Source organism: Artemia sp. Qi Xiang Cuo, chromosome 1 (assembly GCF_049724085.1).
Source record: "Artemia sp. Qi Xiang Cuo chromosome 1, ASM4972408v1, whole genome shotgun sequence".
Taxonomy (NCBI): domain Eukaryota; kingdom Metazoa; phylum Arthropoda; class Branchiopoda; order Anostraca; family Artemiidae; genus Artemia; species Artemia sp. Qi Xiang Cuo.
In genome coordinates, this window is record NC_142794.1 from 104,786,225 (window position 1) to 104,806,576 (window position 20,352).

The following is a 20,352-nucleotide window of genomic DNA, read 5'->3' on the forward strand; positions in this document are numbered from 1 at the left end:
ATGAAGACCAGAAATGATCTGCGATAAACTTACTGGATAATTCTATAAACTGTGGCGGTATTGAACCACATTTTTTGTATAGCCTATTGTTTGAAATACGGTCAGTCAGCCGGGTACCCAGAACAATCCTTAAGCAACTTCTCTGGAAAACATCTAGCAAATCTTCATCTGCTTTTCGGAGCGTCCATGTTTCGAAGCCATATTTGACTACTGTCATCACTGTAGCTTCTAATATTTTAATCTTGGGTTGCAGACTTATCTTCCTATTCTTCCAAACTTTCTTTAACTGTGAAAAAACACTCTGAGCCTTGCTTATTCTACTTTTAACACCTTCACTGCTCCCACCATCTTTACTAATAATACTATCAAGGTAAGTGAAGCTGCCCACCTGATCAATCTTTTCATTACCCAACGTAACCTTTTCATTTTCAGTTATTCCTAGCCTTAGTAACTTAGTCTTTTTAACAAGAATCTTAAAACCTATTCTAGCACCCTGAACTCGCAAAGACTCTAAAACTTCATTCATTTTGCTCACACTTTCATCTAGGAAACTTAAATCATCAGCATAATCTAAGTCCAGGAGACTTTTTCCTACCCATTTGATTCCGTGGTCTACCATTGCCTTTCCTGTGCTCCTTAAGACAAAGTCCATCAAAATAATCCATATAAAGGGGGATAGAACACAACCCTGCTTAACTCCTGATTTAATACAAAACCAGCTGCTAACCTCATTTCCCACCTTAACAGCAGCAGTGTTATTCTCGTACATAGCACTAATCACTTTAATCTATTTGTCTGGTATATCATACAAGGATAAAACCTTTAATAAAGCTCTTCTATCACCAGAATCGAACGCTTGCTCATAATCTATAAAAATGAGGACCAAAGGTGTTTGAAAACTCAGGCACTTCTCAATTATTAGCCTAAGAGTAAAAATGTGATCGACACATCCTCTACCTTTTCTATAACCACACTGTTCTTCTTTTAAAACTTTGTCTACGGCATCTCTCAGTCTAAAAAGTATCATATTACTAATTAAATTACTGCCTACAGAGACCAGACTAATGCCTCGATAATTACCACACTCACTTTTATCACCTTTCTTATAAAGTAGTTTAATTAAGGTTTTCCTAAAATCGTTAGGTATTTCCCCTTTTTCAAAAATCATATTCGTATTCTTCAGTAACTTATTTCTAAACTCAGAGCCACCATATTTAAGAAACTCATTTACCACCCTATCAGCACCTGGAGCCTTATTATTTTTTAATCCTTTTAGTACTGTTGCTAATTCCACCTCACAAAACAAATCTTCTTTCACATCCAAGGTATCAGAAACTTTTTCATTTTCCTCTATATCTTCTCCTGCAAATCTATCTCGTTTAGGCAAACTCTCAAAATGTTCGACCCATCTCTCTTTAGTTTTCTCCTTATCGCTAATTGCGGCCCCATTCCTATCTTTAACTGGGCCAAGTCCGGATTGACTACTCCCTCTCAATTTGTTAATATGCCAGTACAATATTTTACTATTTTGCCGTCTAGCTGCATCACCCATATCCTCGGCAATTTTATCCATGGCCTCCACTTCATACCTCCTTAGTTCATATTTTAATGCTTTCTCCACTTTCTTTACGTTCCTTTTGTTTTCATATGATCTATCACTCAGAAATTTCTTGTACAAGTCCTTTCTCCTTTCTATTCAACATAAAGCTTTTTCACTAATATTTTTAGCTGCAGTTCTAGGTTTCTTTCCTAAGACATCTTCAGCAGCTTGACAAATTATTTTTCTAAAATTATTCCAACCATCCTCCACATTATCAAATTTTCAACTTTCAAGCTTAGTATTCAACTGTTCCTGAAAAATTTCTCTCAAATTCTCATCCTGGAGTCTACCAACATAATAACTTCCCGGGCGGTAGTTACCCTTCCGATATTTCAGCTTTAAATTAACCCTTGATACTACAAGATGGTGATCTATACTTTTAACATCAATAACGGCACTACTATGTACCCTAGTATCTTGTATTGATCCTACCAGTCTTCGGTTTAATAAAACATAATTAATAAGGTTTACTGTCTTACCATCACGTGAATACCATTTTAAATTATGAGCCCTTTTATGATCAAACACCGTATAGGTTACAACTAGATTGTTTTACCAACAAAATTGCAAAAGTCTGTATCCATTACTGTTTTCTTTCCTACACCAAATTTACCTAGGTTAGAATACTATCTATCTCTATTTCTACAGACCTAGGCGTTAAAATCTCTCAGTAATAACATCATATTTCTACCTGGGACCCTGTCTATTTGCTCCTTTAACTGTAAGTAAAATTCATCTGAGTCACTAGTATCTCCGTCAGTCGGTTCTACAGTGGCATATACTACTATTACTGATACCCTGAACTTTTTGGTCATAAAATGAGTAATTAGTATTATATTATTAATAGCTTCCCAGCCTAAACAAGACTTCCTTATTAATCATGCTTATTCATCATGAGCCCTACTCCTTGTCTATGTACCCCATCCTTCCTGCCTGAGTAAACAAATTCTATATCACCTAATTTCCCGTTTCCTACCCCTGGGATATGAGTTTCTGAAACTCCAGATAAATCCAGCTCAAATCGTCTGAATTCGTCAGTCAAAATGTCGATACGATAGTCATTTTTTAACGTTATAACATTCTAATTTGTAACATTCTAAGAAATTATTTTCGCCTCAGGAAAAACAATGATCCCGGATACCAGTAATATAAAATTGCTGTACAAGAATGGGTTTTATTGTATATGTAGCTTTGTTTTGAGGTTTTTGCTATACAGTTAGTTATTTAAATCTATTCAATTAGTTACATTATATTATATTGAATATAACATAATAATTAATGTGCTTTTATTTGAATAAATGTATTAATTTAGGACTAAAACAATGACATAATTATTATAATCTAATAAAATAATTATAATTTGGAATAAAAAATATATTAAACAAGACTACTCAATACGTTAAAAAATCATGTGTTAAATTAGATCTAAATATATATATATATATATATATATATATATATATATATATATATATATATATATATATATATATATATATATATATATATATATATATATATATATATATATATATATATATATATATATATATATATATATATATATATATATATATATATAAAGAAATTCAACAGATTAAAATAGCTAACTGTATAACAAAAAGCTCATGTCAAAAGCTACCTATCCAATAAAACCCATTCTTGTATCATAAAACCTAGGTAACCCTGGTAGCTGTCTTACTTCTGCACCGAAATAGTCATCCTTATTTTTCATTTTCAAAACATCGTTCACGCCATGTGCAGGCCCATGAGCTCTAAATAGACTACTTTGTTACCATGGCACGGCAATCAAACTTCCTGCCACTTTCTGTTATTAAAATATGTGCCAGATACTCAAATAAGGCCTTCGCTACTGCCACAGTCAAACTACCCTATTTGCCACTTTCTGTTATTAACACATGTGTCAGATACTCGAAGAAAGCCTTTGCTACCGCCACAGTCAAACTGGTACTGAACTTGGACGTTTACCATCTATAAGTGAGCAAAAGTGGATTCACTGTCTTAGTAAGAAAACTGGAAAAATTCGTTTGCAAGGGATCCAGGGCGATTTTGAAGAAATACAAAAAATTCTGCTTTAATAGAAATTCCTACAGGATTAGTTTTTACACTTATTATTCTTTTAATTTAATTATTAAAAACTGGAAAATATAATTAGAATATATAATAAAATAAAATACTAATAAAAATAAAGAATTAATATAATTCAGTTAAATTGTATGTTTATATAAAGAATATATTAAGAATACAAACCACCAAAGAGAACAATTGATGACTACTTTTAAGGATTTTTGTTCCGAATTATTGAGCTTTTACATTGATACTTTATTTTCAAATGTTACCGATGGAAACAATTTACGGTTCAAAATCGTCAAAATCGTGTAATCGGGGAGAGAAGGGTAGCAGCCAGCGCAGGAAGATTTTTCCAGCAAAAAGTTGTTTTCTTCCATATATAACTTTGCGATTGCTTAAGTCGTACACAGTAAAGTTCTCCGCCTTTGGTATAAATAAATAAAGATAAGTAAAAATAACCCATTAAAAATAAGTTAGTTTGAATCTCCGCGATATTATAAGAAATAAGGAAAGTTAAGGGAGGGAGAAAATATGCTTTTTTTGCACCTATTGATAGTTTTAGCATTGAAATTTAAAAAAAACTTATTTTAAAAAGGCTTAAAAAAGGTGAGGAGGAAATTAAAAGGGAAAATATGGAGTAGGAATTCTCTATAGTATTTGAATTAAAGGCTTTTTATGTTTGGGCTGCCATTTTTACTAGTAGGAATTTTAGGATATGATAAAAACACTCTGAAGAAGATCAACGAAAACTATTCGTTTTTCTCTGAAGGGGTCGCAGAAGATTGTCAAAGCCTTGGAACCGCCAGCTTATAATTTACTTGGAAGGGAAAATGTCATAAAGTTTTTCACAGTCAATATATTTCAACACAGAATGAGCCCATTGAATGATGTAAGCAAGTTTCTCATATATTTTCTTATCGTTATGCGGTGTTAGTGTATTTATATAGGATATATATGCACTAACACCCAATATAAAATATCCAATATAGGATATTTTACCTGTTTTGTGACGACAAGGTTTGTAACATTTTTTCGTGGAAGCTCAGGTTTCTCTACGGCTGTGTTACGAGGTAACCATATGGTTTCTGCTAAAAATCTTTACTTTACTACATTCCCATCGTTTGTTAGACCGTCTCTGTAGCAGTCAAATTTTACAGGTCGTGCACGACACGCGGGTTGTGGTCGTCTGTTAGGAAATTTTTTCAGAAAGAATTAATCGCGGGGAAGAATTTTCCTGGGGAAGTATCCATCAGGAAGGAATTTTCCTGCGGGAAAATTTGTCTGGAAACTACTTTCAAGAGGAGAATTGTACACATAGGAAGCAGGATTTTCTGGTTTTGAATTTTAGGGAATTTATTTTCCACGAGGTATTTTTATGGGATGGGAAGGAATAAGTATGAAACCGACCCTATTTGTAGGGGGTATAAGTTTAAAAACTATAAAGTTAGAATAGCAAATTTCTGGATGAAAACAATTATTATACAGCCCATGCCCCTTGAGTATCCGGATTTGGAACCCTCCTGCCCTCCCCCCTACAATAAAAATGCTGGAGCTACGCCCCTGAATAGAATACAAATCAAAGTTATTCAGAATCCAAACAGCAACCCATTTATTTGTGTCTTTACTAATGACAGAGCTGTAACATATTAAGATTATTCAGCTACAGATGATCAAAAAGAATAATATATAGGAAATTCTTGAAACACCAAAATAATTTAAGTGGAAGAAATAATAACACCCGTTCAGACATAATATTTATAATATTATACTATGCAACTTTCTAAACTGTTTTAGATTCGGCTAAAATTGATGTTATTGCTTTTCATTACCTCTTTTGACCTTTTGTTAATTAAAACTGCAATAAATTAAACTTACTTTACTGCACTTTATGCAGCGAGTAGCAAACTTGTCTTCGTAGCAGCCTGTACAGTAGATTTCCTGCTCTCTTGGGATAAAAGATTTTGTTCCTATCGGTGTTTTACAAGTGCAGCAGCAAAAACATTTTTCATGCCACTGACGACTTTTGTATTCCATCTTCTTTGTTCCTAAAATAGTCAAAATGGAATTAAAACCATTTACAATCTGATACAAACTTGAAGCTGCTACAAGTTGCTGATGCTGTTACTTATACTGAACCATAGTGACAGATTCAATGAATGTGAATCAAGATGGTGACACGCAAGATGACACGCAGAAGAAACAACAAGAGGAAGAGGAAGATACGAACGTTAGCACATCTTTAACGATGCTTTAACGATGTCTTAATCTTTAACATTATTAAAACATCTTTTAATGGTACTCAGACGTGAAATTATACATGATTTGTAACTGAAGTAAATGCACTGAGTGATTTCTTGCTTGGAGAGGAGGAAGGAAAAAATAACAAAGCAGTAGCTAAGACTTAAAACACAAGCTTGCCAGAAGAAATACATACTTCTTTTTAACATTAAAGAATATTGTGTTTTTGCAACTTTTTTGCCATCGGGTGGTGCTTCTTCAGCTTCCGTATGGAGCACTATAGCCAAAGGCCTTATGATTTGTGATTTTGGTTTATATTTTACTAAAAGCACACCAAAGGCCTCAGAAAAAATTTTACCGAGTAAAATCGAAGCATGAATTTATTGTGTTGCCAAATATGCGTATAATTTTATTTTACGCATATATATGCGTAAAATATGCAAATATGCCTAAATTTTACGCAAAATATGCGTAAAATTAAATTTTCTGGTTTGCTTTAAATTCAGCTTTCTCTTTACCTTTGTTCCTCCCACAAGGTCTCCAAAAAAAGTAAAATCATGAGTTCAAAAGAATTTGAGACTACGGTAGGGAAAATTCTTATTACTATATTGCAAACTATGGTTGGCTCTTTGGTTCTAATTTTGGGCTCATTTAGATCTAGTCGGTCAGGGACTTATTAATTTGATAACCCAAGAAACATAAAATTATATAAAAACCAAGGTCTCTCAGAAATCCTATGCATCTGGTTGTGCGTGGTTGGGCTTTGGTTTCAAGGTTGGGCTCATTTAGATCTAGTCGGTCACGGTCTTATCAATTTTATAACCCAAGAAACATAAAATTATCTAAAAACCAAGGTCTCTCAGAAATCTTATGCATCTGGTGGTGCGTGGCTGGGCTTTGGTTTCAAGGTTGGGCTCATTTAGATCTAGTCGGTCCGGGGCTTATTAATTTTATAACCCAAGAAACATAAAATTATCTAAAAACCAAGGTCTCTCAGAAATCCTATGCATCTGGTTGTGCGTGGTTGGGCTTTGGTTTCAAGGTTGGGCTCATTTAGATCTAGTCGGTCAGGGGCTTATTAATCTTACAACCCAAGAAACATAAAATTATCTAAAAACCAAGGTCTCTCAGAAATCCTATGCATCTGGTGGTTTGTGGTTGGGCTTTGGTTTCAAGGTTTGGCTCATTTAGATCTAGTCGGTCAGGGGCTTATTAATTTTATAACCCAAGAAACATAAAATTATCCAAAAACCAAGGTCTCTCAGAAATTCTATGAGTCTGGTGGTGCGTGCCAAGCATGGCAGAACTGTGTGAAGCGTTTTGGGGAATACACAAGAACTGTTCCAAGAGTGGCAGAACAGCGTCAAGTATGGTAGACCTGGGCAGCAACGCGGCACTCCAAGTGAACACCAAGTGTAGAGTGATTTGCCTGGTGTAGACAACTGTCAAATAGAGAATAGAGTTTCTTCGTATTTTTTAAGCACAAAAGAATATTAAACCCTAAAAAAAAAGTAGAATTGAAGCCTGAATTCACTGTTCTGCACAACGTATAAATTCGTAGTTGAGAGTTTATTTTCCAAAAATTAATACATATTTTTTTTTTAATCTAGCATTCCCTCTTCCTCTGTCCAGCCTGCTAAGCCTCCAAAGAAAGTACATGTATGAGTGAAGAAGAAATTGAGACAATACCAGGGAATGTTTTATTACTAAATGGTAAAACTAAACCAGGCTCTTTGGACTCCGGGTTAAGCTCATTTGGGTCTAGTCAGGTAGCAGCTTGCTAATTTGAGTGCCCAAGAAACTCAAAAGTATCTAAGAACAAAGAGGTCACTCTAAAAAATCATATACACCAAGTGTCGGGTGTCAAGCATGACGGAGCTGGGCCAAGTATTTTGGGGATTGCCCCAAGCCTTTTTTCGACTGTGCCAAATTTGGTGGACTCTACAGAAGAAATTGGGCTCCAATATGCACACCAGATTACGAGAAGTCAGCACCCTTTCTCAAAAATTGGAAATTACTATTGCTAATTTTTGTGTTCTGGAAAATTACTAAACTAATGTAGATAACTTGACGGTGTTTCCATACGAATACGTGACGCCGTGTCCATGCAAATATCTGGGGGATCTTTACTTGCTAGAACTGTTAGACTAGAAAAACACGAGTCAATTCCATATTGAAGAAGATATGGGACACTTTTCTGTGAACGCACATTTTCTGCTTTTTTCCCTAAAAAAAGGACAGAAAATTTCGCGTAGTAAAAGTTAAATACTAATATTTGAGAAAAAACATCAGCTGCTGTTATACTTTTTGTACAGGGAGGTGCTGTCATATTATCTGTTTTATTTATTTATTTTCAAAGAGTACCAGAAACAGAAAACTGATATCCTGACTTGAATACCTTTGAGTTTCGAAATGTAGCAAGATACTGCCCTGAGTTTATTTCAAATGGAGCACCGACACGGACACCAAAGGCTGGATTTTAACAAGACGTTGAGAAACACGTCAAGAAGCAGTCAAGAGAAGTCAAATGAAAGCCGAGCTGAGAAGAGTCAAGTTGACTATTTTAGAAAATGTCAAGAAGAACAACCTACATGAGCATTTCGTTTGTTGGAAGCTTAAAATTCATGAAAGTTTTTATATTATATGAGGATTAAGAGACCGGTGCTTACATAAAATAACAACACATAAGAAAAAATACAGAAATATTTATGAGAAAGGTAATTAAACATTAAGCTATTCTCAAACTTTTCTAAAAGTCGAATAAATTAAACCCAGGGAGTTGGCCTTTAGTTGCGAGAAAGAAATTATCACATCTATTCCAGAATGTACTGAACCGGAAACTTGGCTCACAAGAATTTTTCTTGTATCCCAATTTAACATCAGGGGACAAATTATTGCTTCAAGTGTTTTTAAAGCCTGGTTCTCTCAATGTTACAGAGATTAAACTTGTTTGAAAAATTCGGAATTAAAAGGGCGAAATAATAAACTATTTATCAACTTAAAACTTGTTTGATATCTTAGAACTGTCAAAATCCATTACGTCTATTCAAATACGGGAAATCTTCAAGTGTTTTGATAAATTAGCCAGATAAAAGACGAACATTCCATTTGACGCTTTTTAATACTGATTCCAAATATGTTAAAAAACTAGAAAAGTTTTGTATATAGTCTATAACTATATCTGTCTCCGGAGACATGGTCGCAGATGTGACCCTTCATGGCTTGAAATTATCGCCCCATTAACCCAAGACCGCAAACTATGGAATTCAACAGTCTGCCAGATCCTGTCGCCAGGGAGAGCTACATAGCTTGTGTCCTGATTCATGTACAAGTAAAAGTAGTATCTCTCTCCATTACAGGATTGGAATTATGGGGTGAGTTTAGGATTTTAGGGACCTTTTAGTTTGAAATCAGCATTAAAAAGTGCACGTACCGGTATGTTCAGCTATTAGCTAATAAATAAATCTGAAAGCTTACCATAAATTGGATCTCAGCTGTGACAGACCATCTCAGAAAGTAATAGAAAAGAGTAATTCAAAATTGACTTAGAACTAAGAAAAAGTGGCATACATTAACACATCAAGCTCTAAATGTTTTGTCATATCTCTTCCAAGAATTGTCAAAATCTACTGATAGCTTGCTACCACCACATTGTGAAATCAATATGCCCAGCACCATTGGTGGTAAAACCGGGTTGTTTATTATTATTATTATTATTATTATTATTTTTCTTTAGACGGGGTATGTTCTAAATGAACTACCAAATACGCGAAAAGAATGAGAAAACCAAGCATAAGTTCTTTCCTCAATTGTAAATACATTGTTTCTTCAGTTTGGGGCAATGAGCCCTTGTTGCCTGAAGGTCAAGCTAGTTTTGGTAAGTGCACCCAGACAGTAATATTAACAATAATACTTATTTTATAATTTTGTTAATCCATTTTCGCTCAAAACGGCTGTTAGTCAAATGGATGGACATTACTGTACTTCCTATTGACTTTTAAGTCCTCATTTATTGGATTTTTAAATTCTAATCCACCCATAGTTAGGTTCGTAAGAGTTAATTTCTGACATTTCGGCAACAGTTGATAATTTATTTCAAGCAGAGATAAATTGGATTAATTACTTTTCGTTTTTTAATATAAATATTTAATGACCCTTTCACTGTAAGAAAAAGTACTAATCCACTCAGGATCAAAAGAGACATTTAAATGATTAGATGTAAAACATTTAACACTCTAAATCCATTAAAGGAATGAAGTATTTCTGACTGAAGGTACAAATGAGACAATGCTCTTTAGCTAACATTCGTAAGAAAGATGAGTTTCATAAATGCAAAATCTTTTCAAGGCACACTTTTTATTATAGCTTGTATTTTATTATAACTTTGTATTCTGAGGAAAGAACTACAACCATCCCATACATTACAAACTTTGCACAAAGTACAAATTTTTAGTTTTAGTAAATAACCATTCCATACATTCCTTAAAAGCAGTTTATGCGTCACAGTAAAAACTATTGGCTAACAAACAAGTTTTAGAGGATTGCCATTTCAAGAAAATCTGGAGAGGGGAAAGTCGACTGATCTGCCCTAAAAGATTTTTCAAATGGATTTTCATAGTTTCTTGAAAAACCAGGGTCGTCGCCTTCTGACTCAGATCAAATTCAATTCAATTTATTTATAACCTGTGACAACGAAAAAGGGTGCAGATCCCCTAATGACGGAGTACAACATAAGGGGAAAAAAGAGAAAAGAGAAGAAAATTAATACACTGAACAAAAATATGTTGTTTTTACAATCATAATAACATAATCATAAGACCCATAATGTAACACAATCAGAATAGAAAACACATAAGACATAAAAATCATAACCCAATCATAAAACCTTTAAAAACAAAGAAGACCAATCATGATTAGGTTTACTGACGGAAGATTTAAAATCTTTCACCCCTTAAAATCTTTAAAATCTTTGTCAATAATTGTAGAAGGAAAGATTAGTTTAAATCTCAAGATTTTTTTTTATTTTTAAATCTTGGGTGTTTTTTTGTTTTCTTGTTAGGTGCGTTAGAAACAGTTTAACACATGAACATCGCGAAAGGTAGATAACGCGAATATCTAATTTTAAAGAAGACAATATTTTCACCTTTAGAAATAATTTGAGGGTTTCCTTCTAAACAAATAGTTCCACGCGCACATGTGAAAACATCACGTTCACTAGCGATGCTTAAAATAGCCTTTATATCTAATGCGTCGCATTCCATGTTCACTTCCTAATGCCTCTAGAGGAACTAGGGAAGATTGTTTCGAGATGTTTTCTGCCCATCTGCCGAGAAACCTCAAATGATTGTTTCTAGAAATATTTCCTTGCCCCTGTTATGCCATAAGTTCGAATGTAAACTAAACTCAATCCCCGTCAGCAGCTTGTGTTTACGTTTTGGGTGATAAGAAACATAGAATGGATGGTAAAAGGTTGGCAAGATGCTCCTTGTGTGTATATTAAACGGAGGTTTTTTAAATGTTTTATGGTGCAGCAGGATGTTTAACTGATAGGGAGCAACAACATTTATAAGGAAGCTAGGCCTTAGCACCCAGGGTGTCTAGCCACTGAGGAGCTAATGCTAAGCTTACACCTCAGTAGGGGGCCAGGGTTTGATCCAACTAAAAAATTTCGTAGAAACAACAAGAAGTGTAATGCAGAGGGGATAGACCCAGTGGCGTAATTTTGTCAAAATCCTAGGGGGGGGGGAGTAAAGTTGGAGCTAATTTTCCTAAATCAAGTGAAAATGACAATAAGAATAAAAAAATGAGCCATTTTGGTGCCATAAAGGTACTATTTAGTACTATAAAAGTACTATAAAGGTAAACATGTACTAAAAAAAAAAAACAATCTTTTTCTGTTGATGCTTGAATTATGCAGGTTTACCTTAGTTTTGACAAGATTTTGGAAGAAACTAAATTTCAGCTGGGGAGGGGGACTGAGGTCTGGGAGAGGCAGGTGCCCCCCATGCCTCATAGAAAATTACGCCCCTGGATAGTCCGAGAATTCAGATCTAATGGAGGATAAGAATAATAATCATTTGCTCTTGATCCCTTATCACGTAGAATGTGTCACTTTAGGAAAAACGACGGCTCCAAAATTGAGGTAAAAAAAAAAGGTAAAGAATACGGCATTGGACTAAACAGTCCCTACCGGCGGTACTGATCTCCATTTCTTGGCCTTTCAGCCAGGAAGTACAATGGGGGGTTGGGGGCCAACCACCCTGTGCTTTCGCACACCTTTCCAGTTTACAACTCCAAGATTTCTCCGGGCACCCGTTTAGAGCTGGGTCGACTCTGGCCGAGCTTACAGAGTCACACCACTGACCCTCGTCCCAAACCAAATAAGTGGGTACACTAGGATCCGAGCCCTCGCCCTCTCGGACAAATAATTCCAAATCTCGTGCACCAGTCCAGTCGGCTAGGACGTACAAAAACTGTCTCAATATCGCTTCCTTGAAATAATGAGAGAAAGATTAAAATAGCTTAGACATGCTCTGCGAACGTAGGATGACAGATTGGCGAAGATCGTCCTTGTCGGCAAGCTATCTAGTACCAAACGAAAAACAGTTTGTCCCTATATGGGTTGGGAGGAGGTCGTAAGGAAAGATATAAGGGACATTAGAACTTATTGAACTGATTGGGATGGAGGAGAAGCGTGAGTAGTTTTGTTGGCTTCAGACAGTATAATTCTGCAGTGAGTTATTAGTAGTGACAGAAGGTTTTCTGTTTCTAATTTGTGTGTCGGGTCAAGTAGAAAATCAGACGGTAGCCCTAGGATAACACAAAGGTTTACACGGAAGCAAAATTTGCTTATTGCTGCATTTTAATTGCCAATTTTGACAATTCTAGTTGCTCTGCCAAGAAATTTACAGAAATGAGAATTTTTCAACTTATATCGGGTAGCCAAGGGGTTTCCAGCAATGTGTCTAGCACAAATACAAAAACGTTGGAAGGCGCATCTAGTATAAAATTTTATTTGATTGAGAATCTAATTATGGGTTCCTACAATATTATTTACAAATAAAGAACAACTATTCAAAAAATCGTTCCGATTGATCATTTCAAACACGCTCTTTTAGCTTTCAGTATTTTGCCACCAAGTGCTAGTGACTTGAAAATTGTATTTGAGCAAAACAGCAACTAAAATTAGATATTGACGCGAATGGCGAGTATTGTCTCTCACAGCAATCTTTATGGTGTGAACCAAGGGTAAGAAAAGCAAAACCCGGTTTTCCTAATTTTTTTTAGGCTGTACCCAGACTTTAAATACGAATGATACAGGGAGATCCGGTCCATCTCAAGAAACCGAGGGAGGGGGGGTCAAGAATAAGAATGCTATTTTTTTGCAATTATTTAGCTGACGAATGGGTATGTTTTGTATGCAAAATTTCACATTTCTCGGAGAAAGAGATAGATCTCAACATGAAACCTTCTCATGTTGGGGCATGGCTCTGTTAGATAGGCTATTGGGTAATATGTGAGACTAGTAACACATATTACCGAGGGTTAAACATTAAGAAGTTTAACCCTCCCCTCCCCCATCCACTCTGCATCACACAAAAAATATTCTTGCTAATGAAGAGGGTCGGCGTTGATGCGTCATCTCTACCTTTGGGCCCAAATATCTCGGTCCCCTTGGCCCTCTCCAAAGATTTTCCTCGGTTTACCTCCTTCTTTCCGGCCCAAAAACAATCGTATAGTTGTTTTCAAGTTCGTTCCTTCCTTTTTCTCCGTCCAAAAAGAGAACTACTGTAAAAAAAAAAAAATTTTTCAACATTTTTAAATTTATAACTGAAAAAAGATACAGCTTTCATTTGATAGCTATTCAGTATTTGGGATATACTTTCAATTTTTTCTATCCACTCTGGTGGTGTCCAATTTTAGCGATGAGCGCACTTTGGTGATTGGTTTTTCCTCATTAGTATTTTTAGTACCACTTACGTAGACTTTAAACTTTGTTTGTGCATACCATTATTGCCACTGTATTCAATGCCAAGAAAATGTGACTAATTCTACTTGGCAAAAGAACTTTATTTGTTTACATAACTTGAAATACTTTTGAATAGCAAAGGGATTGGCCACTACATTTCGCAGGAACACATTTACAAATTTCAGAACATTCTTATTGGAGTTGACAAAGATAAGCCCGGAAATTTTTATATTTTACTTTCTTCGTATGCGAGAAAAGACTGGGAGAGACATAAAATCTCTTATCAGCCAGGCACTTGGCGGAAGAATCCAGCTTGCTTGTCAAAGTTAAAACACTTTTAGAGTTGCTAAGGGATTATGAACTAGCTGTTGCTGTTACTCTGAATTCATGAATTGCCTGAGATGTCCATGAAAGTTTTTCATTAGCTTCTGAAGAGAAATTTGCACCTACAATCTTTAGCCTAACACCTTTTTAGTATTCGTATTAAAACAATGGGACGAGCAGAAAACTCTTGCATTTCATAAAAGAATTCGATTTACTTTTACAACTTAAAGTAGTTTCAGACTTCGTATATTGTAAACACTATCTTTTGTAGATTTTGTATATTCTCAAAATTCCTTTTCTGGAAATCCTGAAAAAAGTCTTTTTAAAAAAATGGCATCTCACCACAAGACTTCTCAGCTCTCATTTATGATGTTCATAGAGATTTGGCTGGCAAAATGAGCTCTCTCTTAATGTTTTTAAAGCTTTTAAAGAATGCTTTTTTATTCTGGTCCAGGCTTTTCTTTTTGAGGTTGACTCTCCGCATGTCTGTTCAGATATATGTGTGTATGCATGAGAGGTATACGAGAGCTACAAATATTAATTGTAGCAAGCTGTCTCGTGACTATGAGCCTACTTTGTTCCAGGCAGGCTAAGATTCCCAAGACCTATAAATTTTTAATTGAGAATCCCGATTTTCATTTCTCAAGCTATGATCATGAACTTAATAAACTTGATTGACTGCTTCCGGCTGCGATATTTTATTCAGTTGTTTTCAGTTCATTTTAGCTTAGAAGTATGAAACGGGCAAATGCCATAAAAACCTGATATAGAAAAAAAAGGTCGGTCGTCTGAAAAAATACTGGTATATGAATTTAGACTTTTCAAGCATGAGCTTGAGTATAATGTGAAGCCAGAGGAGGGGAAGGGGGCAATTAAGAAGAGAATGCAAGGTTGGATATCTATTGGCTTTGATTTAGATGGATATCAATAGATCAGCTTAGCCCGTATAATACTTTATTGTTCTCAAAAATTAAATTTAATTCTAAATCATACCTGCGAATGCACTTCTGGCCTTGTCCTTACGCATCTGAACCTGTAGCGTATGGGGCCCTGATGATCAATACCTCGATCGGGAATAAAATAATAGAGCACATAGACCTTTGGGGATTCTTTCGCGTACTAAAATTCTATATACGTCCATCGTAAAGCCGTCGTCGGCTTTATACCTTAATTTTAAGTTTTTGGCATTTCAAATGCCAATTACTGTTCATCATTGGAATAACAATATGCTCATTTACAGCCTTACTGCAAATATCAATTCCTGGATCTGAGCTTCTCAACTTTCGTTTCTTAATTTGCCTTTCGCTTGGAGCAAGTTTTCTACCGATGGACTTTAAATAATCCTTGAAAAAAGCTAGCTTTGCAAAAGCAATAAAGCAAGCTAAATGCAAACTTTTGTTTAGCTGAATATTTGCTGAATTCACTTTTGTCTGAAAACTACTAAGGAATCTCCCTGCGTATTTCTTTCGAGATAGTAAACGTATGCTGAAAGGGTACCTGGTATATATTCCCCTGCCTACTGTGTCCTCTTTCTTCCTATTTACAATCACCATCTATATGACAATTCTCATCAACCAGGTTAAAATGAACTGTTGTTTTTGAAATAAATTATTATGTTCTATGGCAAATATTTTTGAAAAATTAACATCATCATCTTTCATTTTTTAAAGCTTCAGACTAAAATACAAAAATTAAATTAAACCAGGTTCTAAACTATTCATTTTTTTTTTTTTTTTTTTTTTTTTTTTTTTTTTTTTTTGTCATTATAAGGCTAAGAAGGACTGTAATATACCTGAACCCCTACAGCCTGAATAACTTTTACCAAGAACCAGCTAATAAGTTCCTTTCAGGTTACAGTGGCACCAGTTGTGACAGAGGCAGTTGCCTCCCCCCTAGATTTATAATAGAAAAAAACAACAAAATTAAATGCTCTGGCACATGTACTCGGTAATTATTTTAAATCTGAAAATCACTTTATATTTTGACCCTTGTTCCCCCCAAATAATTCCATGAATTGGTGCCACAGATTATAAAAGATTGCAAAAGATCTTCCTTGCCATCTAAAGATGTAGGACCAAGTGAAATGCATGTCGTCCCCAAATGAGATGGGAGGATGTCATAAGTAATTATTTAAGGGAAATGGAAACTTCTTAGGATGGTGTAAACAAAGAGGACTTGAATAAATTGGGATAGAGGAAGAGCGTGCGTAACTGTGTTGACCCCAGGCGGCTTGGCACTGCAATATGTTGTTAATAGTGTTTTGTGCCAATGTTTTCACTGGGACAACTTAGATTATAGAACCCTGATACGGTACTTGGCTGAAAATTTAAAAAAGGCAGAAAAGGCAAGACTAACACCATCACCTCTCTTTCTCTCACCCCCCCCCCCATATTTCTCTTCTCAATCTCCCTCTCTCTCTCTCTCCCTGTCTCTCTCACTTACAATCTCTCTATCTAAATGCTTCTTTAAATTTTTAGGTTGATAATATTGAATACCCAGAAGAGCTTGTGGAGAACAGTGATGGATTGTCTTTTAGTGGAAAAGTCCTTTCAGAGACATTAGAAGAAGAATTTCAAAAAAGAATTTCATCCTACAGAGAGAAATGTACAAGAACGAAGAAAATTTGTTATTGCATATCCAGTTAAAACTTTACTTTGTTAAATTTTATATTAATTACAAAATTAAACTTAGATATACTTAAGATCGCATAAGGTACTCATCAGCAGAGCGATAATTTGTAAAAATTAATCCCAAGCTATTGAAATTTGGGTCTAGCAATCTATGCTTTTTTATAATAAAACGTTGATTTTCAAATTCCTCAGTAGGCTTTGTGGCCATGGGCGCCCATATGGGGGGGCAGGGGGGGGGGATCGTGCCCCCCCCTGGCTGAATGATGCTGCCTTATTTTTATATTTTTTTTCTGAGATTTGTATTATATAGCATTAAAAGTAGCAATTAGACGAAGTTTGCCCCCCCCTGGAATTCAGCTTATGGGCGCCCATGTTTGTGGCTGAAAATATCTAAGATTAAAAAAGGTAATCAAGAAAAATGGATAAAGCACTTATCATATGCTTACTATATCTCTTCCTTACATACTGGATACTGTTCAGTCTTAAAGTTACAACACTTCAAACTTTAAACAGAGTGTAAAAAATTGTTAAGAGATGAAACCCATGTGCTTCACTCAGACCAGCATAATATAGCTAATGCCATCTAGTAATATCGACATCAAAGGGGGCGACATTTCTGTGCCAATATGTTTTACGGTGAAGAAAACTTCTTTCCGTTTTCTGCAGATCTTCTCAGGTTATCATATTAGCAAATTTCCTGGGGAAAATTGTTCTTTTCAGCAGACTGCTTAAATTGCTTATTGATAAGATTAGTTAAAACACAATTTTTAGACCATGCAAAATTGAGCCAATCGTAGCATGGTTTTGGAAAGATAAAAAATTATGCGATGTAAGAAGGAGTGTCATCCCTTTGACAGCACATATAAGCGACAGTTGTGTTAAATATAAATGGGCCACGTGGGCATTAGTTTGAAACTTACACGACATGCTGAAACTTCTAAATAGTTTTATTAATCAAGCTGTACGGAATAAAACACGGTGGATGTTCAATGGTGACTAAGTTAAAAATTAAAAGGTATACAAATTCTGCATGTACAAAAATCATGAAATTTGTAAACCTATCTAAGTAGGACAGGTAATCATTATTACTAGAGGAGAATTTTTTGGCTGATGAGGTACTGCCAAGTCAGTTTGTAATAGATTTATCAATAATATAGTCTAAAATATCCTTCAAGTAATGTTGAGATCACGCAAAAAATAGTTCAATGGATCGAATGTTGCTGGCAGTCACGTTCTTAAATCCAACCCTGTACAAGGACGCTTCTTGCTCCATACATAAAGAAAATACCACATAGCGCTGAAGTGCTAGTTAAACACATTGGGCTTATTTTCCAAAGTAAAGACACTTAAATTACCAAAAGTATTCAACAAAGATTTTTGCTTTCATTGATTAATTCAATTTCCAGAATTAGAAACTTCTATATTTCGCCATTAATCTCAGGCTGCCAAGCTTTTATGAGACCACACCTCGGTACATATTACATATTTATACTTTATGTTCAAACAGCTGATAAGAGGATTTTATCAGCTGTATGCCTGGGTTAATGTACTATCTTTATAATATGGCAAGAGAGCAAAAAGCAAGTTTTTGAACTATGCATAGCAGCAGATTTTTTTTTTCTCAAATTAAAAAATGAAAACAAATCTGTTTTGAAAATAAATGAGGTTTTACTTTAATATATATCTATTGTACCTATACATCGTTTTAGGCGCTCATTTCAGATAGTGGCACTGGATAAGTTTCTGCCCAAGTTAGAGTCCGTCTCCCCTACCTTACGACAAACAAATACACTTTTACAAATATGACCACCAGATGAGAGCTTGCTATAATAGTACAATGGATCATTTTGGTAAAACAGTGAGATATATCCTTTGGGGTTTAGTAAAGACAATAAACAGCAGATATGGCCAAGCTTCACTACAGATGAGCCCCAATATCTACAATCTTCCGCCACGGGAGCAAACTTAAAAATAAAATATAAGAAATTGGTTGTTACAGAGTTTGTATTTCCTACCGCGCATCTTCAAATAAATACACAAATAAATTCAATTATTGTTTTACATGACAGCTACTGTTTTCAAGTAGATGGCATACGTGTTTGTAATTTCTTCACTTTTTTTAATCGGGTTCATAGTTCGTTAGCGCGGTACCGATTAATTCTGTTAAATGATCAGCTATGAGTTGTCAACAGTGCAGTGGCGGATCCAGGGGGCAAGGGGGCGCGTGCCCCCCTACCGTAGTCTAAAGTTGTGTAATTTACTTAATTAACACAAGTTTGCGTTAATTAAACTTCCTCCTAACGCAAGTTTATCGGATCAACCTTTGCCCCCTCCCCCCAAAAAAAAATCCTGGATCCGCCCCTGCAACAGTGTTTTAATATCCTGAATTTCAGTGTTGAAAGTGGGCAATATGCTTTGCAAAAACTTGAATGAAATCTGCAAGCAGCTTTCCTGAAATTGAGGTATTTAATGAAATTGGTAAATGACACGACCGTATTTTGAACAATGTATATTTAGACTTCAAGGAAAATATGAGTTGTATTTCTTTGTAGTTTTTTTTTTTGTTTATTGGGCTGTGAGCTATTTTACTATTTGCAGTGAGAGCATCCCGCCAACGAAAAAAAAACGAAAATATTTCTATGGGAAGAACCTGTGACTCCCCTTGCAAGAAAACTTTAGACAAAAGGTAATATTTCTATGCAGAAAGTATCAATACTTTTCAAGAATATCCACCCATGAATACATTAATTTTATGCATTGATATTTATGGTATCGTATAAAGTATCAGCTAACACTAAATATGATTCCGAGCAGTCAATAAATGATTTACTAAGTATATATTAAATTAGAAAGGGGTATAGTCCGTCAAAAGTGGTCAGAGAGGGGGAACTTGGTATAGGACTTGATTAGGAACTATTGAAAAGGAAAGATATGCAGAATAATCGTAGTTAACATATTTTGACTACAGCTGCAGTAAACTTTAACCCCAACCCCTAATATTAAAATATATAGCCCGAATTATATACTTCAAATACATTCCACCACCCTTCGCCCTTGTTTTTCTAGTTCTTGTTTCGTCCAGTTACTCCAATTTACGGGTGCAATGAGAATAATGATAATAATATAAAAAAAAATTATGTTGCAACAAGAGAAATGTGTTGGCACAATTTATGGTAAACATATAATTTGGGCTGTATACCCACATTAGGGGTTGTTGAGGGTACAGTATAGGGGAGCTGCAGTCAAAATGTGTTAGCTACAATTATTCTGCACATTATGAAGTACGAATCGTCTTCTTAATATTTCCTTTTCAATAAACTTTGATCTAGACTTATACAGAAAATTTTGCCACTATAGTCGGCTGTGATAATTAAAAGTGCGGCATATGCCATTTTGGTCGAAAATATGTTATGTATGTGTCATGGGTAAACTAAGCATGAGGAATCAAATGGTGCAGCCAGAATTGTCCTATCTTGTACCTTCACAAGGACACACAATCC

General features: G+C 35.1%; 1 protein-coding gene across 3 annotated transcripts in view; it reads right to left on the reverse strand.

Annotated features, from left to right (window-relative positions):
* Lmpt (four and a half LIM domains protein limpet) overlaps positions 1 to 20,352 on the reverse strand; it is a 277,526-nt gene that overhangs the window by 11,051 nt on the left and 246,123 nt on the right. For all 3 annotated transcript variants that reach the window (XM_089088396.1, XM_089088406.1, XM_089088414.1), the window contains one exon: positions 5,567 to 5,736. In XM_089088396.1, coding sequence (XP_088944522.1) covers positions 5,567 to 5,736 — 170 coding nt within the window. The remainder of the gene's footprint in view (positions 1 to 5,566; positions 5,737 to 20,352) is intronic.